This window comes from Lissotriton helveticus, chromosome 11, assembly GCF_964261635.1.
Source record: "Lissotriton helveticus chromosome 11, aLisHel1.1, whole genome shotgun sequence".
Taxonomy (NCBI): Eukaryota; Metazoa; Chordata; class Amphibia; order Caudata; family Salamandridae; genus Lissotriton; species Lissotriton helveticus.
Genome location: NC_136072.1, coordinates 596,826,286 through 596,849,332, shown reverse-complemented (window position 1 = coordinate 596,849,332; position 23,047 = coordinate 596,826,286). Strand labels below are relative to the sequence as shown.

Here is a 23,047-nt window from a genome sequence, read left to right as displayed (position 1 = left end):
TTAACTCTTAAAATATTATCCGGACCTTTTTGGTATCTTTTTAGTGTTAGTATTAAGTTCAGGGCTATGATTAGGGTTAGCCTTAGTCTAAAGTCTGACTTTAGGGTTGGCTTAAGACAAAATGTGATGGCGCAGTGCTCGGTCTAATTTTACGCTCAGAATTATGGTTAGGGTTATGTTTAAGCTTACGGTTAGCATTAGATTTAGGTTTTAAATGTGATTTTAGCTTCATGTTGGATTCCTAAATATTTATTTGTTTTCTATATATTCCTGGATTACATTTTCAGGATTACAGTGAAGTCATTTATATGATGGTTCAGAGTATTAGTTTTCAATAAAATTGGTTTTGGCATTACAGTTTAGGCATTATGATATACAGTCCCATAGAATTCTCTTGCTGGTCACATACTAAAGTTGGTGTTTAAGTCAATTAGATTGCAACTTGCTGATGTCCAACATTAACTTTTGCACTAGCATTTTTATTATTAACAGACAATTTGCAAATTAGACAGATTCTGCTTCTAGGTCTCCTCTATAACATGCAAAAGCGAAGCCAACCAGTCACTGAAGGGACTGAAAGCTCAAAACAAATAAGTCTTTACAGCAGGTATCCAGTGCAAAAACAGTTTATAACCTTACTGTGGGTAGCAGATTGTTAACATGAATTAAACGCAAACCTCTAGGTCAAGGGAAACTTAATGAATTATCTTAGACTCAAATCTCCGAGTGATGGAGTAAGAAAGTGTCCGCCATGTTGAATAGTTTACTTTTTTCAACAGGGGAAAACAGTAGTTTGTAGAACACAGCATGGGCTAATCAAAAGGGGCACTGGTTGGTGTCGGCAAATTGTAGTGACTGCTATTCCTATAATGCGACCGGCAACCTTTAGGCACTGATTTGCAAAAACTGTGATTTAACCGGTCCTACTGCTGAACTTTAAGATTACACATTAGCTTGTAAGAATGTCCTTAGTGGCATCACCTGTGAGCCAATTAGCAGTACATTGTACAGAGTTTTGGTTGTGTTGGTCATGGCAATTTGAGTGGAGTTTAGGATTTCCATTGTAACCATAATGAATTCCTTTTGTAGACACAAACAAAAGGAAGTGAGCAAATGAGGGCAAAGATTACAAAATCATTTCCCCACTATATTATCTTAATTAGACAAGAAATGTGAGTTCTAACATTGCACGCAGAGCTTAGGTGCAGACTTTAATCATCCAATCCAAGCTATTTTAAGAGGAGTGAAACTCTGACCATTGGTTCTGCAGTATCTTTATGCCAAATCAGGTTAAAAAAACATTAAAATCCAATAGTTTTGTAACATAAAATAAAGCAGCAACTGAAAGATGAAAACATGTGATAATGAGTTTTCCTTTTTTTTTTATATTTATTTTATTGCCTCGGTTCGGTCAAAATAACAAAATACATTCTTCACGTATAGAAACTCATTTCAATACATTATAAAAAACTCAGAGATTATTTCTCTATATGTTCTTTAAGAGCTCCCCATGTCAATAAGCCAATCTTTTTTTTCCTTGCCCCTTTTAACGCATATAAATTCCACTCTAATTCATAGATATTAAATAATTTTCTTCTCCAAAACTCAAACGTAGGTGCTTCCGGTTGTAGACATTCTGTAGCAATACAGAGCCGAGTAATAATCATTAATACAAACAGAAAATTCTTAAATTTACACAAATCCGCATTATCATTAATAGATTGGCTCACCCCAGTTAACATAAGAGCTGGCAAAATTTTTATAGGAAAATGAATAACTTCAGTAATAAATCTTTCTATATTAGAAATGAATAACAGCAATTTGGAACATTTATAAAAAATATGCATAATATCTGCCTCTTCCGCTTTACAGCGAAAACACTTCCCATCGTATTGTGAGCCCCATGTGGCCATTCGTTTGGGAGTATAGTATAATCTGAACAAGCCTTCATATTAGCTGACAGACATAACTCTTTGGCCATCAAGATGGTATCCAAGATATTCCAGACATTTTCTTCCAGCTGAGCCTGCCAAAAAGTATTATATTTATCCAAGTCGTCAGGCTTGTATTCAACTAATAGCCGATATATTAGGCCAATCTTTTTCTTTGATTGAATTGCCTCTATTAAACTAATAGGGGTCGGTTTCTTTAATTTCTTTAAACAAAAGTCTCTGAGTTGAAGATATTTAAAAAAGCTGACGTGGGAAATTTGATATTTACTATTCAAATCAGAAAAGGCTCTGAACGTTCCATCTGTCTCTAACAAATCTCCAATTCGAACCACTCCTTTCCTGTTCCATTCCTTGGCCACATGATCCCAAAATATAGAGGGAAGTATCTTCTTTGCTGAAAACGGGGTATAGTAAGTAATTTTCTCTATTTTTATTAAGGACCTAATTTTTCTCCAAACTTTATATACTGATTCAATCACCTTGAATCTGGTGTGCTTGTAGTAATTACCTTCCAGCTCTTTTAATAAGCAACCCTTTGAATATTCTCCCAATAGTAAATAAAAGATTGAAGGGGACTCTGCTGGATCCTCTATTTGTTCTCCAGTCAATAGAATTTGCATTCGTTGTAAGAAACACACATAAAAATAAAATAAGAAATCCGGTATCCCCCGCCCTCCTCTCTCTATCGGGAGTGTTACCCATTTCATCGCACGCCTTGTTTTCCCAGGCGCCCATAGAAATTTTGTACACAAAGATTGGAGTTTAAATATATGACTGGTGGGGATTTCTAGGGGAATACTACGAAATATATAAAGTATTTTAGGTAATACATTCATCTTAATGATGTTCCCTCTTCCAATTATGGAAAATTGAAGTCGCCCCCACCTATCTAAGGATTGCTGAATTTGATGTGATATATTGGCCCAATTAGATTCCACAATCTCTTTTGTTTGTGATTTTATAATAATTCCTAAGTATGTCACCTCAGATGTTACCCTATTATCGTTAAATTGAGTGCTGTCTGAGCAGAGTATCTGCGTTTTCGACGCGTTCAGTTTGTAACCAGAACTATTTCCGAACTCAATGGCTAGCCGTTCTATCTCTGTAATTGCCTGATTGGGATCAGTGGTGACTATGGCTATATCGTCCGCGTAAGCGAATATAGAGTGGGGTATATTGGCAACAACGAATGGTTTAATATATGGTGATTCTAGTAATTTATTTAAAAAAGGATTAATAAATAAAGCAAAAAGAAGTGGAGAACAGGGACACCCCTGTCGAGTACCTCTTGCAATAGTTATTCTTTCTGATTTTTGACCCATAACAATAACTCTCGCATAAGGTGATCGATACAAAACCTTGATGGCTCTTACAAAATGTGTGCCAAATCCCATTCTATCCATTACTTCCCACATATAAGCCCATTCTACGCGATCGAACGCTTTCTCAGCGTCGAGTAGTATCAGAGCAAAGTTTCTTTTCTCAGTTTCTGCTATGTCTATTAAAGTAATCACCTTGTTAATATGTGCTACAGTTCCTCTATTAGGAATAAACCCATGTTGGGTCAAAGAAACTAGTGGTGTTATTATCCTAGACAGACGATTTGCTAACATCTTTGAGTATATCTTGCTATCACAATTCAATAGGGATATGGGTCGATATGATGCGGGTTGCTCCGGGGGTTTCCCTTTTTTTGAGAAAACCGCAATTAAGGCATCATCTCATGACTGTGGAGCTTTCCCCAACTGTGCCATTCTAAAGGTCTCCAACATAATTATTTTTAAGGATTCAAAAAAACATTTATACACTTCAGCTGGAATAAAATCGGGGCCAGCTGCCTTACCATTAGAGATACTTTTAACTGCCTTCTCCAATTCTTCCATTGAAAAGGGTTGCTCTAGAGCCATCTTTTCCATGTCCGTTAATTTTCGAAAGGTACCTCCATACAGAAAAGTGTCAGGTACTAGATTGGATTGCTTAGTATACAAATCAGAATAGAATTGGTAAAATATTTCTAATATTTTCTGTGGATCTTCATATGTTATCCCATTTACATCTTGTAATCTAACAATTTTACAATTAGATTCCTTCATTTTTAATTTTAAGGCCAAAGCCCTACCTACAGCTTCTCCATATTCATGCACCTACCTCCTGTATGTTAAGTATTTCCGCGCTATCTCCTCAGACCAAATTCCTGTAATGTGCGCACGGCGTTTGGCAACTAAACCCTCATGCTCATGAATTTTGGTTAAATTATTGTCTCCCTTCTTAATCTCTGATATTAAATTTTCTTCAGCTTTAGAGAGATGATCATATAAATCTCGCATTTTTCTTCGCTGCAGGTTCTGATAGTAAAGCCCATAGCTCGTTGTTTCCCCTCTAAAACACGCTTTCCATGTATCCCAAATTATCGTAATATTAGCAGAGCCTAAGTTGTTCTGTATAAATTCATTAGTCCATTTATTTATGACCTCTCTATATTCTATATTCAGACATAATTTTCTATCAAACGAAAAATTCTTATTCTGTTTTGGTTCTCCTATATGAGCTATCTCTATTATCAATGGGGAATGATCCAATGTTATCCTGGGATATAGCTAAATTTTTATATTAGAATGAATTGCAGTTGATATGAAAAAATAATCCAGGCGTACAAATTTCTTATAAGGCGAGGAATAATAAGAGTAGCCTGGTGTAGTAGGGTGGTTTTTAGCCCAAATATCAACCAATGCATGATCCTTCACTAGATCATGTAATGCTTTAAATACACGAGGTTTTCTACCCTTATAGTTCTCAATTCCAGCCTCAAGCTCACCTCCCATCAAATTAATGTTTAAATCCCCACATAGGACTAGGGGGGGATCTCCAATTGGCAAGTTCCATATTTAGGTATTCAATTATTTCCCCTTCATCCAGATTAGATCCGTAAATAGAGCAAATCGTGATATGTATACCCCCTATGTTTAATGTGACTATCACCCATCTGCCCCATTTATCCGATAAGCTTTTTACAAGAATACCTAACCGTGGTTTTATCAAAATCATTACCCCTCTGATCATAGTTGTTTGTCAAGATGTTGCCAAAAGTAAATACCCTAACTCAGATGCTAAAGCTCTTTTCTCCCAGGGAAGATGAGTTTCCTGTAGACATACAATACCCGGGTTCATAAATCGAATTTCAGTAGCAATCCTCTTTCTTTTATTTATATTATTGAGACCCGACACATTGAAAGAGCATATTTTAGGATTCTTAGCCATTACAATAATAACAGATCTCCATTGCATAGATTAAATTGCAGCATCCCAACTTCCTCCTTACAGGCCCTTTGATAGTAAATCTGTTCCTTATTATTGATGCTATACATTCATCTGACCCCCCCCCAGGCATTTTCCCCTTTTACCCACTGTGCCACCCTCAACCTACACCCCCCTACCCCAACTACCCCCCCCCCCCTTTACCGAGGCTTTCGGACTCCTGGTCCTGATGAAGGTACTGACCTACATCTCTCCCCTGTTGTACCTCACAGGTCATCGTTCCAACGTATAAGTATACTGTGCAGCCTAACTTTTTCACATTTTCTCTATCTTGACAAGACTTCATGAGTACTTCATGAGGAAATCTAAGAGCATTCAACATTCAAAATCTAGAAATCTTTTAGCATCGTACAAGTGAATTTTATCAACTATCAGCCATAATATTAAACTTATACAGTTAACACTTGTGAACCTTGTAAAACTATTGCATTATATTTTCCCCTCCTTGATATTTAACAAAAAAATATACTGCACAGTTAGAAAAGGAAACGAAAGAAAAGCTGAAATCATTCTTATTCTAAACATCTTTTAGATCATGCAGATATACTTTGGCGGCTTCAACATTACTAAAGAAGCGAGTACTCTCTTTATAAATGACTTTCAATTTGGCCAGGTTCATTATGTATGCTTGTGCACCCTTCCTTTGAAATTGATTCACTAATTGTCTTAGTTGCCAACGCATATCCATAGTATATTTACAATAATCCGATGTCGCAAAAAATGTAAATCCTGCTCCCATGCCTTTGCTGTTTGGTCGTGTATTCATATAGATATCTTCCCTAGCACGAAAGCTGTTGAAGGCAACCAAGATTGGTCTGGGTTTATTGGCATTTTCCCCCTGCCTAGGTTGAATATTAAATGGAAATCTGTGGGCACGTTCAATCTCTCGCTCCCAGTCCCACCTCTTCATCTCCGGGAATGCCCTTTGAAATAGTTCAATGACGAACTTGCGTGGATCTTGACCTTCTTTCCCCTCGGGAATTTGCATTAGTCTAAGATTATTACGCCGAGAGCGATTTTCGAAGTCGGCCATCTTCCAGAGTATGTCCTCTTTATTAGCACTAAGGTTTTCAGTAACCGCCTTTTGTTTTACCAGTTTATCTTCGATATTAGACACTCTAGTCTCCACTTCATTGAATCTCTCCCCAAAGTCAGATTGGGATTTTGCGAGCCTCCGGATAGAACTTTGCAGCTTCCGGCAAGAATTTTGAATTTTTTGACTATCCCGTTCTGTCTTTTCCATGTGACTCAAAATGGTCTGGTAAATTGTAGCTAAAGTGATGTTTTCATTTAAGTCTTCTTGGCAACCTCCTGTAGCCCCCTCACTTAGAGAAACATCACCCTCACCCCTAACAGTAATGGGACTGTCTTCAATATCTTCCTCAGCCTCAATTTCATCATCGTCATCTACCTCACTCTCGCCTTCCTCCAGCTGCATCTTTTTGGAATATTGGGCAGCCAAATCTTCACATGAGGAGGCTGAGTTTTCCGAAACTGAATAAAAATCCAGTGATTCTGCCTCATTAATTGCATTCGAATCGAGGCTGCACTCAGGTAGATTAGGCATTCCCAGAGCAACTATAGCGTCTCTCCCCAGTACTCCAGAGCTTGAGTCATTTTCTATAGGAATGGGAGCGGGGGTGGGGGTGACAATTAAACTACCATTTGGCAATAAAGCGGCTCCAGACGTAGTGACTGTTTGAGGCAGCATTTTTGATAAAGGTTCTCCTTGCAGCCCGGGTGTTGTTACATTAAAATTACATTAGAATCTCCATTAAGCTCTCCAGTAGTTTCTTGTAAACCTTGTGGGGCAGTCTGTGGGCTACTAACCAATTCCTGACGTTTTTTTGCTTCAACTGCCTTAAACAGCGTAGAGATAGTCTGTTTATTTGACCCACCTGTGGCTGTATTAGGGCTATCATTCACATTTCCAGCCGAAATCAGTCCCCCCGTTTTTTTTAATACAGTCCCAGTCAAGTCTTTCTCAGCGTGCGTACTCACTGTTGTGGTCTCCGGGTCCCGTTTTATGCGAGTCCCCTTAGGTGCCATAGTTATTTCTCTTCTGTCGTTTGCTTCTCAAAGAGCGAGTGCAACAAACTTGCAGCGCTCGTCAAGGACACCGCCCCGTGAACTCGGCGTTCCCAGCCGTAATCAATCTCCAATGCTCTCAGTGTTCAGCGTTCGGCTTTTCAGCGTTCTCCGGAGCACTCGCCGAGCTCAGCGTCTTCAGCCGTAACCACTCTCCGATTCGCCCAGTACTCCCGACGTTCCCGGTGCCCGGCGTTCAGCATTCAGTATTCAGCGTCTTCACAGCTCTCCATGCGCGGTGTCCCTCGCGCTTAATGCATCGTGCTCAGCCCTTCACAGGTGAGTCAATTTTTTTTCCCCTTCACTTTCAATCTCACGGGCGCTCCATTAGTCCTTAGCCGCTATCAGATTACCTTACTCGCGTCAGCCTTCTCTCTCAGCCACCGATAGCCTGTGAGCAGAGGAGAGGGCAGCTCACACGTCCGACACGTCTCGGCGTTCGAGCGCCATCTTGCCTCTCATCGCCGATAATGAGTTTTCCATCGTAATCATAATGAAAGCGAGCCGAACATGGATGATTTCAGGAATCAAACACTTTGAACATATTACACGAGTCACGATCACCCATACATGGTTTCCACTTGAAAGCAGGTGTATTTTCAAGAAGTCATGTATTATCCAGGACTTCATTCTGGTGCACCAGCAAACTAGCTGAACAATTGGTAGTCAAAGGGGGTTTGCTACCTTCGATGTTCTCGTACCATTTTCTAGTCTTCAGAAAACAAAGAGCTCTAACTCATTCTTTCTCAGTGAGTGCACCCTAATTATGAAACACTGTTCCACTCCCAACTGGGAAAGATCCCTCCTAGGAAATCTCTTTAAAAAAACAGATCAAGTGTCTGCTGTTTCAGCCTCATTTTCACCTGTGACCTTCCCTCTGATTGCAATACTTTTGATTTGTTGCCTCTTTAGTGGGTCCCTGATACTTTTCTGGTTATTACATGTATGTATTCATCTGTAGATGAAATTGCGAAGTGCCTGCTTTTTAGACTTTTGTTCCCAATTATGAGTGGGACAATGCATTCTGATATGTCTGGCAATTCCTGTTATCGCGCAAATTGAAATTACGAGTTTTATGATAAATATTGGCAGGTCTAACTTGGTGATATTTATTCACTGGAAATACCTGGTAAATATTGTAGCATGCGGATCCTAGAGCAGGAAGCACTTAAATCCACGTAATTTTTGAAAAACTCATGGTAGGCGATAATTATTGCACCCAATAAATATCAAACAACTCTGTGTGTGCTTTTTGTAAGTGGCCATCTCGCAATGAGGGACTCAGAGTGAACAATTTTCTTCAATCTTTGGCTGATTACCAAAGAAGACGGTCCCCCGCGTATCCAGCCATGCATAGAGTACAGCAGAACTTGTGGTTTTGCATTTTATAGCAAAGCTCTGCAGCATGCTTAGTGGTAAGGTGATTCATTCATGCCCCTTGCCCCACCAAAAACCATTGTTAGTACTTGCTTAAAATGAAACTGTGATATGTGTGAATGGTGCTGTCATTTCAGACACAATTTTTTGAATGTGGCTAATAATATCATAGTTAAGCAACTTAGTGACTCTTCAAACTACACTTCCCAACATGCTTTGAGAGCTCCAGTGAGGAAAGAATGTGAATAAAAAGCATGCATCCCATAAAAAGAAAGCATCTGGCTCACATTGCATCTCCTACATTGACCTGATTTCCATTTAAACAAGTTCTATAGAAGTGTGAAAGCAGTTCTTTATTTGTAAAATAATAAGTGCTGGTGCCCAAAGACACCTGCGCCCAGCGCTATTAAATATCAGGGTGCCGAATAACAAGGGTGCTAGTCCTGAATCCACCCCATGCATCTTTAATTCGCTGACAGGCACTCCCTGACCCATTATCACACTCTTAAAGGTTTCAGCTTTCTACACTGGTGACAGATTTCTGTCGTTCTCTTCCTCTTCCTCTGTCTTTCCGTTTTGTATGCTGTTTCCCTCTCTTGCTCTCAGGAAATGTCTGAAGTGGAGAAATAAGAGCTGGTCCTCAAAAATAAGTTCAGCTGGCCCCCACCGGGTCAAATTATGCACTGTACAGCAGCCAGAAACATTTGCATCGCTATGTTAATATTACATGTCTTGCACAATCAGCAAAAGGTGAGCTGCACTACATTTCTTTTCTCATTACACCAAAATAATGACTCAGGAGCCAATTACAAATTTGGCGGACAGGGATACTCCATCACAAACCTGACGGATATCTCATCCGCAAAATTACAATTCCATTACATGCAATAGAATTTGTAACACGGCGGGCGTGATATCCATCCCGTTGGTGAACGAGTATCCCATCCAGAACTCATTTCCTTGATACGGTGGGTACTTTTCTAGAAGAAGCCCTCTGTACCAAGTCCTTCACAGTTTTAGGAGACTTTAACTTTCATTTAGAAGGAGACTCTGACCCAGACACGTCAGCTTTGGTTGATGTAATGCTTGCGGCAGGACTGACTCAGGTGGTAAGTGGAGCTACACATTCAAGGGGGCACACTTTGGATGGTATTTTCACAAATAATCCAGACCTTCACTTTAGTCACTCGGAGCCCTTGGTCTGGTCAGATCATTCAGTGGTCCTTTTTAAAATTCAACTACCCCAGCTACTTAGAGCTAGACAGGATAGGAAGCCTGCCAAGCTATATAGGCCATGGAAAAAATTGGATTCCAAAGCACTGGAGGATTATTTTTCGGCCTCCACATTTACACCACCCATGGATGTAGATGAGGCTGCTGAAAGGTACTCCAACTGGATAAACCAAGCATGTATTTTTCTAGCACAGCCTAAACTTTGTCGCCCCAAGCGGACAATACCATCTGCCCCCTGGTTCTCTCAAGAGCTAAGAGATCACAAGGTGACCTGTAAAAAACTGGAGCGCATATGGCGTACAGAGTATCTACAGGCAGATAAAACTAAACTTAAAGCCAGCCAAAAGATATATAAAGAATTGATTAAGAAAGCGAAAAGCGCGTATTTCTCTGCTAGAATTGAGAAAGCAAAAAACTCCTCTAGAGAACTCTTTGAGACAGTGACCAGTTTGATCACTCCCAAATCAGTCAGTGTTCCCCCAAGTTTAGAGCTCTGCGAGAGTCTCGCTAAGTTCTTTTTAAGTAAAGTGGAGCAGATCTTCTTAGCCTTAGAACATCGAATGGGGGTGTCTCTTCTTGAAGGAACACATAGGACCACACTGATGAACCCACAAAAGGCGGAATTCTCAGAGTTTCATCCGGTGAAAGCGGAGGAAATAAAAAGGCTGTTATTAGGAACAAAATCAGGTTCACCTCATGATCCCTGCCCAGCCTCAGTGGCACATCTCGCAGCTACTCCCATTTCATACATGCTAACCGACCTATTCAATGTGATGTTTGAACGTGGAGAATATCCACTATGCTGGAAACAAGTTTCAATTGCTCCCTTGCTTAAAAAGCCTACTCTGGACATCTCTGATCCCAATAGCTATCGGCCCATAGCCAGGCTTCCACTTCCGGCTAAACTCATTGAGAAAGTCATGAATGCTCAGCTTTGTGACTTTCTCAGGTCCTCTCAATGCCTTGATGTAGCTCAACACGGGTTTAGGGAGGGCCACAGTACCGAGACTGCCCTTATTAAATCCATGGAAGAAATCAGGAAGGTGATGGATGCAGGAGGACGGGCAATCCGAGTGCTCCTTGACCTTTCCGCGGCCTTCGACACGGTCCATCATAACATCCTGGTGGACCGTCTATAAAGCTGCGGAATTCGAGGGGCAGCCCTGAGCATGCTGAAATCCTTCCTAACTGACAGGGTTCAGAAGGTGGCCCTGGGAGATTTTGAATCTAGACCTTTCAAACTCCCAGGAGGGGTTCCTCAGGGTTCTTCCCTGAGTCCCACACTATTTAATATTTATGTTCCCTCTCTCGCCCCGGTGATTCGTTCATTTGGTTTTGAACTGACATCTTATGCAGATGATACACAAATTGTGGTATCTCTGCTCCCAGGGCGAGAAGAAGGAACAGCGGCTAGGTTTCAGGACTGCATGATTGCAGTGAGTTCATGGATGGCTACTAATTGCCTTAAATTGAATTCCTTAAAAACTGAGGTTCTTCTCTTTGGCAATGATGCTAATCTCTGGACCCCCAACTGGTGGCCTCAAGAAATGGGAGCACCACCCATTCCAGCCACGACAGTAAAAACCTTGGGTGTGCTCATTGATAAGCAACTATCTTTTAAACCACAAGTTAATGCCCTAACATCCTCCATTCACTGGACAATGAAAACCATTAGGAAAATTCTCCCTTTTCTATCTGTCAGCAGCAGGAAAACGGTGGTGACAGCACTTGTGCTGTCCCACCTTGATTACTGCAATAGCCTCTTTCTGCAAGCTCAGCAAGGGACCCTCAATAAACTGCAGATGCTGCAAAATGCTGCTGCTCGACTGATCACCGGCCTACCCAAATTTGCACCGGTGGCTCAGGAAATGAAGAAATTGCATTGGCTCCCAATACGGAAACGTATTATGTTTAAATCCCTATGTATGGTGTTCAAGGCAATGAATGGACTCGGTCCATCCTTCCTTCAACAACATTTCCAACGATACACGCCTGGCAGACAGCTAAGATCAGCTAACAAAGGGCTAATTAAGATTGATCGGATCAAGAAAGCTCGATGGGGAGGACGTAGCTTTATCTTCGGAGCCTCCACTATTTGGAACAAACTGCCCTTGCCACAGAAACAAAGCACTAATTTGCTGAGTTTTAGGAAAAACATCAAAGCATGGCTCTTTGACCTGTAAAAAAAAAACAAAAAAAAACCCAACTTGTTCTATAGTGGAGAAAACATATCGTTTCAGCGCCAGGACACCGCCCGGCAACAGCGCGCTTTACAAATGATATAAATAAATAAAATAAATAAATAAATCCGCCAAAATCAAAATCAGGCCCTAAATGATTTAAAGCTTCACACACTGGGCGGTTCACTCAGTTTTCATCCTTTACTGACATCTGCATGCCAACTTTCACAATTAATGGTGGGGAAAAGAGACGGGCAAAGAATAGAAAACCAACTTAACTGGTATATGTTCTGTCTCTTGAAGTTCTTGTCTGTACTATGAGTCCATACGCAAAAAGTGGTCGCAAATGTTACACCAACCTTTTTCCGAACTGACTCTGATTTCGTAAAGTGACCTATACAACTGATAGGTCGCACCCCCGAATCACCATTCACCATTCACAGGAGGTGGCAGATCAACCTGCCTAGTGAGTATCAATTATGCAGGTCGCAATTTGTAAACCCATGTGAATGGCTACAAATATAGGAATGTTGGCCGCAAACAGACAGTAGACTACCTTCCCTGTGTTTGTATTCTTAGATGGATTTTATTTTTTAAAGCAGCCCTAGTTATTTAAATGAACATGTGCTCCTGTAAAAAATATGTTTTCCATATGGAAGGACAAAAGGGGGAGCACTCCCCCCCCCCCCCCAACCTGAGGCTGCCAACACAATTCTCAATGGGTAAGGAGTCCCTTCCCCTTTGTGAATGAGATACCACCTCCTTTGAGGACTCAGGATGTGGTCAATGGTTGGAGACCAGAGTTGCATTTGCAAGCCATTGGTACATTGTATACCAAAATACAGTTTGGAAGGAAAACTTGTTTAATGCCCTGTCCAAATGGGAATCTGGTATTGTCGCAAAGCCGATTTTACAAGTCAGAAAACATTTCAAATTGTGGGTTTGTGATCACAAAATCCTTTCAAACATCTGGCCATGTCAACTAAAAATGTACTTGGTCATTTGAAACTCACCTATAGTGACACAATATGGTTAATCAAAGCCAGATTAAATTCCAGACTCCGTCCCCATACAATATAGATGATTAATTATTTGCATACAATTCCTTCTGGGGGCCCTAATCAAGTAACAAGGCCTCAGAGAAAGGATCCCCTGGGTGTTTGATTCATTCTTGTCCTTCCCACACAACATACGTCTGCATGCCTTAAATGGTCAGATCCAGCAGGTCCAACTGCTATGTCACACGTGAGCCTCCACCAATATATCAGCAGTGTTACACTACACTTTCGCGTCACTGCAATTATTTCTAAATTTAAGGCACTATAGTATAATGAAAAGCTGCAAAAGTGATAGTGGCATTAACAACATGAACCCGCAATGGGAAAGTTGCTTTTCATAGGGTTCTGCATCGTAAATGAGAGATTGAAATAAGATGGAACCCCAACCTGCACTTTGTAGTAGGTTTTGTAGTGCTACAAAAAGTAAAGATTATAGTAGTAAATGTAGGAGGGACACAGGGGAGTAAGTGAGAAAAAAGGCGGATTAGGGAGGATTAAGAGATGTTTAGGGAGGATCAGAGAGAGGTTTAGGGAGGGACGTTACCCACCCGCTTACTCTACGTGTAATTTACACTTTTGTAGTGAGTTTACACTTGGAGTCTCTGAATACTGAAAGTAGCAACCTTATTACAAAGTGCAAACTTACTCAAAAGTATAACCAACCTTTGGGAATCAGGCACTTACTTGGTTGACCGGATATCTAAATATAAGGACCTAGGTGTTTGATTCAACGAAAGAGGTGGTCACCGACAACACCTAAGTTCCCTGAAACCAAAAGTGAACTCTTTGTGCCTTGCCTTCAACGCTTTACTGAGGCTGGTTAAAAAAAAACATATTATCACCAATACGTAAAGCAAAAAAGTCGAAGCTAATTTGCATTCCAGCATATAGGTTGGAAGCTTTTCAGGGCAAATTTTGATTTTTTTTAACAATCTGCAATTTACATCTACAAGGCATTGATTTAGGCTCCACAAAGTTTACTGCAATGCCAGCTTAGAATCGAGTCAGGCCTTGTGGGCCAACATCTAGTGCAAAATCTATCTGGTATCTAAATATTTCCTTTAAACTGAGAAATGCTCAAATGATTTATTTGAAATCTTTTATCTGGGAAGACAGTAACCTCGGGAGAAGCATTATATAAAAAAAGTCATGGGTGATACTTACAAGGTACTTCAAATTCTGCAAACCCATGTCCTGGAAAATAGGCTCCCGGCTCCTCTTGCTGGAAGCAGCGCCTGTGATCTCCGCTTTCCATTACACTGGTGAGAATGTTTGCTTCCTTTTGGACCCAGGACCAGTCCCGCATACAGGCGTCCAAAGATGGGTTCAGCTGAAAAACAGTGGACCAAAAATGATGAAGCACAATTTATTGTGGTCATGCCTATTTCTCTCAGATCACCCTTCCATGACTCAAACATGCACTCAATAATGTTTTTTTTGTTAATGATGCTGCATTGGAGGAAGAAACAGTATCCATCAAGTCAACTCACTGCTCATCAGTGAGGGCTTCTGGAACTATTAGCAATTGAGGACACATTTAGGAAGCTGAATTGATTAAGTAATGCTGAAAAGGAATGGAAAATAATGGGTTAAAGAAAGCTTAAGTATTTTCCATATTGTGTGATTGAAGGGAAATTACATGATAACGTTATTAAGTACATTCACATTACTAACCAGCTATTTTGACGTTTTAATGCACAATAATACAAACACAATAATAATGCTACAGAAAAAACTAAGGGCTCTTAAAAATTAAAATGTATACATTGAGCTGATCATATTCAAAAAGTTATTGCTAAGATTTAAAGAATATTTTGATTTACATTTACAAGTGTAAGGTTTTGATTTTGGCCCGTAGACCAAAGCCATTTCCCTTCTCCCTCAATTAACATTGTGAGGGCAAAATTGTTACCTCCTTAAATATCTGATTACAGCCATCAACCCCTGAAAGGGGGCTAGATGACATCCGGTACGTGTCTGGAGTAGCACTGCATTCTGTTTGCAAAGTGTTTACTAACTTTTGATCCATTTAAACTCAAAACCATTTTTCTTGATTAAAATCTGCAGTGTATGCAGCAGACAGTGGATTGTGTGACAAGTGCTGAAAATGAATACTCTCGCTGCTAAAGCATATAATTGCATTGGCTCCGTCTGATTTGAATGCAGGTGTTTTTTTCTACATCATCAGTTGTGTTGCTGCCCAAATTGATTCACTCATGTGGCTACCCAGCCCGCCTAATTTTTCTAATAGCGGAGGCTGTTACACTTGCCACATACATGTCATGGGTGCCCTGGTTTAGGACATGTATGCATTCCTTTGAATTCATGGCGGATGCTGGTCCTATCGATTAAAGACTTCTCTGTAGAACTAAGACTGGTTATAAGACTATGGCGGACATCACTTCCTACAAGGCCTGCTGCCATCATTCGATAAAGGCAAAGCGTGTTAATGACATCACAGTAGTATTTCAGCTATTTCCCATTAGCAAATCAGAAGGTACACCCTCTCATTAATGATGCCCCTGCGCTGCGCCATTCACCACCTGGCCAAAAACAAGGCCCCAGGTTACGATGATTTTCCCATAGAACTGTATGCCACGTTCTCTCAACACTTAGTCCCACAGCTAGATGCCATCTTTCAAGAAGCGTTGGAGGTAGGGCTACTCCCCCAGTCTATGCTGGAATCTATATTGGTGACGTTTCCCAAGCCAGATCAAGGCCCTCTACTCCGGACCTCATACCGCCCCATCACTCTTCTGACAGCGGATTGCAAAATACTCGGGAGGATCCTAGCAGACAGAATTACGAGGTACTCCCCAGACTAATACACTCCTACCAGTGAGGATTCGTCCCTGGGAGGAGTACCTCCCAAAATATACGCTGGCTGTTCCAGATCCAGGACAGTGTACGAGGCAGGTTTCCACATGTGGCGTGCCTCGTGCTGGATCTCGAAAAAGCTTTCGATACCCTAGCATGTCAGTATTTGTTCGAGGTGCTCCAGTGGGTGGGCTTGGGTCCCCAATTCATAGCATACACTCGATTATTGTATACCGGACTCACCACGCGGGTCAGAATAGACCGGCACATCTCACCCCCCATCTCGATCATGCACGGAACGTGCCAGGGATGCCCCCTGTCTCCCGTCATATTTACCATAGCCATGGTACCGCTGGCGATACGACAGAGAGATGGGCGAGCACTGGGGTATAACCACTGGGAGGCTGTACACATAGTGTATCCCTGTACGCAGAGGATCTCCTCATCTTTGTCAGGGACATCACAGCAGACCTCACTACTCTCTGGACCACTCTCGTAGACTTTGAGAAAGCCGCAGTGTTGAAAGTGAACTGGGACATCTATCCCCTACACCCGAATGCACCTCACCAAGAAATTGGGTTAGGTGACGCCATACTGGCATGGACGGGGGATGCCCCATGATACTTGAGTGTGACTCTATCACATACCCCAGGACCTCCTGGAGGGCAACCACTACCAAGCCCTTCGTGTACTCAAAAGACAAATCAGCTTCTGGCGGACTCTACCTCTAGCCCCAATAGGAATGGTAGCACTGTCAAAAATGATCATGGTGCCCCGGCTCCTTTACTATTTCGCCAACATCCCGGTCATCCCACCACGCTCTTTTTTTCAAGAGCTCAACTCATTACTAATCTCCTTGATCTGGGAAAGGGTCGGCGCAGAGTGGCCCTATCAACCCTACAACTACCATGAGATCGGGGAGGGCTGGGCGCCCCGTCCTTCGAAGCTTATTTTCTCGCATTGCAGCTGCAGTGGTTGTCGCGTTGGACAGCGAGTCACAACCTCTGGGAAACGGACACCCAAACAGGACAAGTAGCACTCCCTGAGTTAACCCGGATGCTCCTCCCAAGGACCAAACCCAACCCTTGGCATTCTCTGTTGGTTAAAGTGGCCAGATCCTGCTTCCTACGAATTCATCGCCTGTCCAGGTCAACACCCATTTACTCCCCATTGCTGCCGCTGGTGGGCCTCCCCAAGGGACAAGGGTATTACACCACGGGAGAATTGCAAATCTGGACAGAGCATATGCTTACCGAGATCGAAGCCGTGTTCACTGACGGCCAGCTGACATCGTTTGCAGGATTGACCGAAGAGAGCGGGCTCCTGGTAGGCCAATTCCTGCTACGCCGACAGCTGGTGGCGGACTTCAGAAGGACCTGGGACCTCACGAATGGAGAACACAAGACACACCTGGTATTTCACACACTTCTATACATGGGGACGGGTGGGCCTCTAGTCACGTGGATCTATAAATCCATTATGGAACTTACACGCACACCACTAACACGCCTGCGACTCCACTGGGGGGAGGAGTTTGACCGAGCCCTCCATGACAGAGAATGGCTTACGGCCCTAGAACACCACAAGAAAGTGTCCCGCAACCAAAGATTAAAAAATATTCAGTTTAACGTTCTACACCGCGCCTACCCCACACCGGCGCGGCTTAAGCGCTTCTTTCTGACGACACACTTCGACTGCCCCACTGTCACACCCCTGACGCCCCATTGATCCACATGTTTTGGACGTGCCCCACACTACAAGCCTTCTGGGCAACAGTGTACACTACACTACGAGAAGTCACGGGCCTGACAGAACTTCACTCATGGGAGGCGTGCGCCCTCTGCATTTTCAAGAGACAGAAGGTGACAAGGGAAAAACGGTAGCGTCCAAATTTGCAACACTAGCCATACTCCTCACTAAACGTAGCATAGCTATGCACTGGCGTTCACCGGGCCCCCCCCCCGCCCCCGACGGCTGCATGGTGGGGGGTGGTCAAAAAATGGGGCGCGGCCGCCTGAGTTATATGTTCCCAGTTCGGTTATGAACATGGATTACCCCCTCTGCACTACCAAATACAGACAATAACAGTGGTAATTGCCATAAGGGAACGGGTGACACAGTAGCCCTCTCCTTGTCCCCTACAGGCATGTTTCCAGTATACCATACAAAGGCAGAGTGGCACATCCCCCCCTCCTCATCAACGGACACGCAGCTATTCCCTGTTGAAATGTTGATGCCTGATGTACTTCATTGAAAGATGTACCTGATTGTTGTGTAACATGTATGACAAGGTAAAAACAAAATCCAATAAAAAAGGTTTTCCCCAAAAAATTACGCCCTGCGCTGCATACTACTGTCTGCTGAGCAAAGAAACTACAGCATGGATAGAACTTGTAGAGACGGTCGTATCAGGCTCTGATCTTCATATTCAAACAAGATCAGGTAAACCGCTTTATTGCACTTTTAGGCTCCAGTTTGGATAGCTTAAACTTAAACTGTGAAGAGCATGTCTATGTGAGGCCATGACTTGTGTTATAGCAGAGTTTAGATCTTCCTACCAACCCCTGTTCCGATTTGAAGCTGGTGGAGCATAAACTCGCAACTTTGTGAACTTGGTCCTGGGTAGTGAAACAGGGAATAAGATCCCAACGTGTTCCACCACGGATTTTAAATCTTATAGCATGCTCAAAGCATAAAAACAATTGTGGTAGGTCTCAGTTCTAAAGAAGGCGAGCATCAATTTTTAAGCTGAAAATCTAGAGGCAAGGGTGGTTTCTCCCTTCTCAACCAGTAGCAAGGCATTCACCCTCAGGCAATGGATCTGGGGTCGTGGGTGATTCTGTCTCAGGAGAAGGGGTTGTAGGAAGAGGCTTGCAATACACTGGGAGTTAGTGGATTGTGCACCCTGAATCTAGGACTGGTTTTCCAGCTGGCTCATGCTGATTGACATGGCTCTGCAGATGAGTGGGGAGATGCTAAGCTTCTCGGCTTTCAAATTCCTCAGGAGAAAGGGATGTGTGCTTTGGTGATTAAAGGGGTGGGACGCCAATCATGGTGGAATTGCATGACAAGGCCACTGGACTGGGGACTCCCTTTGTTGTGCTGGTGGGCCTCTAATCAATGTAAGTGTTACCAGTGCTTTAAACCACCTTTTTAAGGTAAGGGATGTTGACAGTGCATCATTATGCCCAGATGGAAGATACAAAATATAAAGGTAAATCAATCCATGTATAATTGCTGAATGATTAATGAGTGCGGAAACACATGGTCAATTAGCCTCTGCAGTATAATAAATAACTGCGGTGCCTGTCATTCGGCAGGACAGTCCACCGGAGCCCCGGCGGACACCAAAGAGCAGGGGGCTAAATCATAGATGACTACAGCTTAATCCTGTTCCACTCTATGATCTCTGTAAGCCCAAATAGGTCGCTTTTCTCTCTATATATCCATCGTGCTTCCTTAGCTAGCAGCACATCATCAATATTTTGTGTGGTGCCCTTGACTTTTTCTAGCACCGTCGAAGTGAAGCAATGTTTTTCACTGAAGCAGTGCTGCACTAATTTTGTCGTGAGCTTCCCTGCCCTTATGGTGCTCAGGTGTTCTTGCACTCTAACCTTGATTTTTCGTGAAGTGAGCCCAATGTATTGCAGGCCGCACTGACAAAGCAGTCGATACACCACATGGGTGGTATTACAATTGCTAAAATGATTCAAGAACCATTCTTTGCCTGAAGCCAATGACACTTTTTATTTCTTGTTTTTTTGTTTGGATACACTCTAGTTTCTCTCTTTTTCTAACTGAATGACGACCAGTGATGAGAAAAGGGGCCCAGTCTGGTGAGTTCTTGCCAGTTACCCCGAGGGTAGTGTTCCCGTGAGGTGTCATTCTGTTCGCCACACATTTTTTGCAGAATTTTTTTTTCTGCTAAATTCCAATTTCATTTGGTGGATGCACTGTGTAGATTAAGGTTTCAGACATTCTGTGTTGTTCTATGTGAGTGTCAAGAGACGTTGGCCAATATACCTTTTTTAATAATTCTCTAAGATATCGGACGTATTGCAATAAGATACCCCCAAAAAATGATAGTGGATAGGGGAGTGCAACAGTGATCACTGACATGAGACTGATCTGTTGCAAGGCATACTGACATAATTTACGCCCATAAGACAGGGTTTTGTGGTTGTTGACGTTTTCTGATTGGAGGGCAACCCTGTTCTTTCTTTTCCCTCTGAGCTCCTTTTTGTGATAGATTACCCCTTGTGGACAAGAAAACCAACAAATCCACCTGTACAATTGTTATTAGCCTTTATCAAAGCTGCATATGTTGTTTTTTAACATTATGAAGATCTTTATACATATGGATGCCAACCTACGTGGAACGGAGGCCTACTTTATCCAATGGACGTATATTCACCAAAACACCAGGGGTAGCAGTCTTTGCACTCTTTGACTACTTATGTCATCACAGGGTTAACACCTTGCCCCAATTCTTGCTACTGAATAGCCTGGGATTTTCTGCAGAGAAGCTAGGAGTTGGGCAAAGAGTCTAAACTACATAAAGTAAGTAGAACTCTTCAGGTCATACATAGACACAAAGAAAAGTGGGTGTGATTATTCAATCTGCACATCTACTGACCTTCTAAGTCTACATCGGAATCATCTGAACTCCACACAGTAGGAGGTGCTCAACAAAAATGGCGTCTTGACACCCACCCACTGGGGTGTAGATCAATCTATGGACCTAAAAGATCCAGATCAACTATTATACACACTACACCAGAGCACACTCAATCATTATATCTATAATCCAATCAAAACACATTTTGAAGGGCTCACCCAACCTATTAGTCAATATCTCTATTTTTGGTAAGTAGCAATATATTGTCACGCACAAGTTCCATGCAGCTGGGGGAATGATTCAAAGCATTTTTGATCCAGGTGACATCACGGGGCACAGGGGAACATATGCAGATTAAAGGGTGGGGTCATCAATGCAGGCTAGAAACAGTGTGGCAGTCATTTGCCTATCAGTGGGCAACGACAAATAAAACCGGTTTCTTACTGATAGCAGAATTATCTTCCAAATCTTTTTCTAATTTTAGGGATGCAATCCACAAAAGTTTAGTTTTTTGATTGCTGTGGTGACGAATGTAGACAATTGTCCTCAGAGTCACAGTTGTAATTTGTATTTTCTTTTTGTACCTTCTGTTGAGCTGGACACCCATAGGGGCAGATTTACAATAACTGGCGCATCCCTGCATATCAGCAGGGATGCGCCAGTTATTATGCGTCACGGCTCCGCCACCATGGATGCACTGCATTTACAATGCGGCGCACCATGGTGCAAAAACGGACAGATGCGTGACGCATCTGTGCCGTAAAGGTGGCGCATTGCTGGAGTTGTGTCGCAAGCGCGACGCAGCTCCAGCAAGGCTCCGGGGGGCCCTCTCTTTTAAATGCTGCCCTCATCCTTACGCCTGCTTCAAGCAGGCGCAGGGTTTTGACGCAGCTTGGGCTTCAAAGTGACTGAGTGAAATCTTGTAGATTTCACTCAGCCACTTTTAGGAGGCGTTCCTGCGACGGAACGCACCCCCTGCGCCTGAACGCCTACTTCTAGCGCAGGGCTTTACAACGTGACACATCTCCCAGATGCATCACGTTGTAAATACCCCACAGCATGGCGCCTCTTTTGCACCGCCGCTGCGTCACAAAGGTGACGCAACGGCGGCGTAAAGAGGCGCAAGGGGCTTGTAAATCTGCCCCATAGTCCTCAATGGCTTTTGTGAGCACGCAGTTCCTGGGCTAAACAAATATCTGCTTGTACAAGGCAGCACATTTTCTTGCATCGGTTTTGCAAGATTGTCACATCCTAATCTCACTGAAAGCATTATTAAATAATTAGGTGGTTACACTTACCGGCCTCAAAAGCTGAGCAGTGCTATTTAGGGGCAAGTCCCCAACAAAAATCCGAAGCTTCCAGTCAGGGTGCCCACTGAACGCCGTCTTGATATAGTGCATTAAACTGACCACCACTTCTTCATCCACTCTCACTTCAATAGTGTTGGCATTTCTGTCCACGGAGACCTTGAGAACATCAAACAGATCTGTCACTCAGGGAGCCAATCCTGGCCAATTATTATCTAAACAGCAACCAACCCCATTCATTTTTAAATGACCATTTCCGGAAATGATGATTTAGAAAAGGTGAAAAAAAAAAAGATACAGGCACCAGAGGGCAAATTGACATATCCAATAATAATGTACTAATCTACTTTGTTTTGCGTCTAAAATGTATAGATAATGCACATAAAAATACTGAATTCTTGGAAAAGTAATATTTTTCAAGTCTTTAGAAAAGTAACCATCTAAGGAAATGCCATGAAGGCGCCCAAATATGTTATACCTTTCATGCCCACATAGGTTTTTTTTGTGTTTACCCTCGTTTTGTTGAATATATAAGGATGAACAACGCATGCAAATGACACATCGAAAATACATAAAAAATATACATTGAAATACAGGCCAAACCATTTTAAGTGCTCAAGTAACACAAACACACATTCAATTTCCAGCAGAAATTAACAAATTAATTTAATGATGAGTGAACCTTTGGAAGGCCTTGATCAGGGAAAGCGCTTGGGGAGCGATTACAAGTGCTCGGGTAAACCCAAAAGGACTGGTAATAGGAGTTAACGCCCCATCTCGATTACGGTGTTATGAATGGTACATTTGTGGTTCCTTTGCATTTCACACAGATTTCCACTGCTGAAAGTAGCCAAAATCTCTTTTGAGAAATACCAGAGAGAAATTAGGAATAACACAAGATTCCATATCCTCGGTATCAGCAACTCCAGGGTGGTGGAGTTAATGAACAAAACAACAGATTGCCTTTCTGAAATTCACTAGCTCTGTCTCACCAGAAGCGCTGGTATTCTTAGACTTAAACATCTCACCAGAAGCGCTGGTATTCTTAGACTTAAACATCTATCCGAAAGGACTACAACCCATTTCAAACCGACCACGAGAA

The 23,047-nt window shown here is 42.3% G+C and overlaps 1 protein-coding gene across 1 annotated transcript in view; it reads right to left on the bottom strand.

The window, feature by feature from the left end:
- Window positions 1-23,047, bottom strand: part of LOC144791665 (growth arrest-specific protein 6-like) — a 208,030-nt gene that overhangs the window by 87,816 nt on the left and 97,167 nt on the right. Inside the window, exons 4-5 of the mRNA XM_078666398.1 lie at window positions 21,937-22,104; window positions 14,368-14,533 (exon numbers count right to left, since the gene is read on the bottom strand). Coding sequence (XP_078522524.1) covers window positions 14,368-14,533; window positions 21,937-22,104 — 334 coding nt within the window. The remainder of the gene's footprint in view (window positions 1-14,367; window positions 14,534-21,936; window positions 22,105-23,047) is intronic.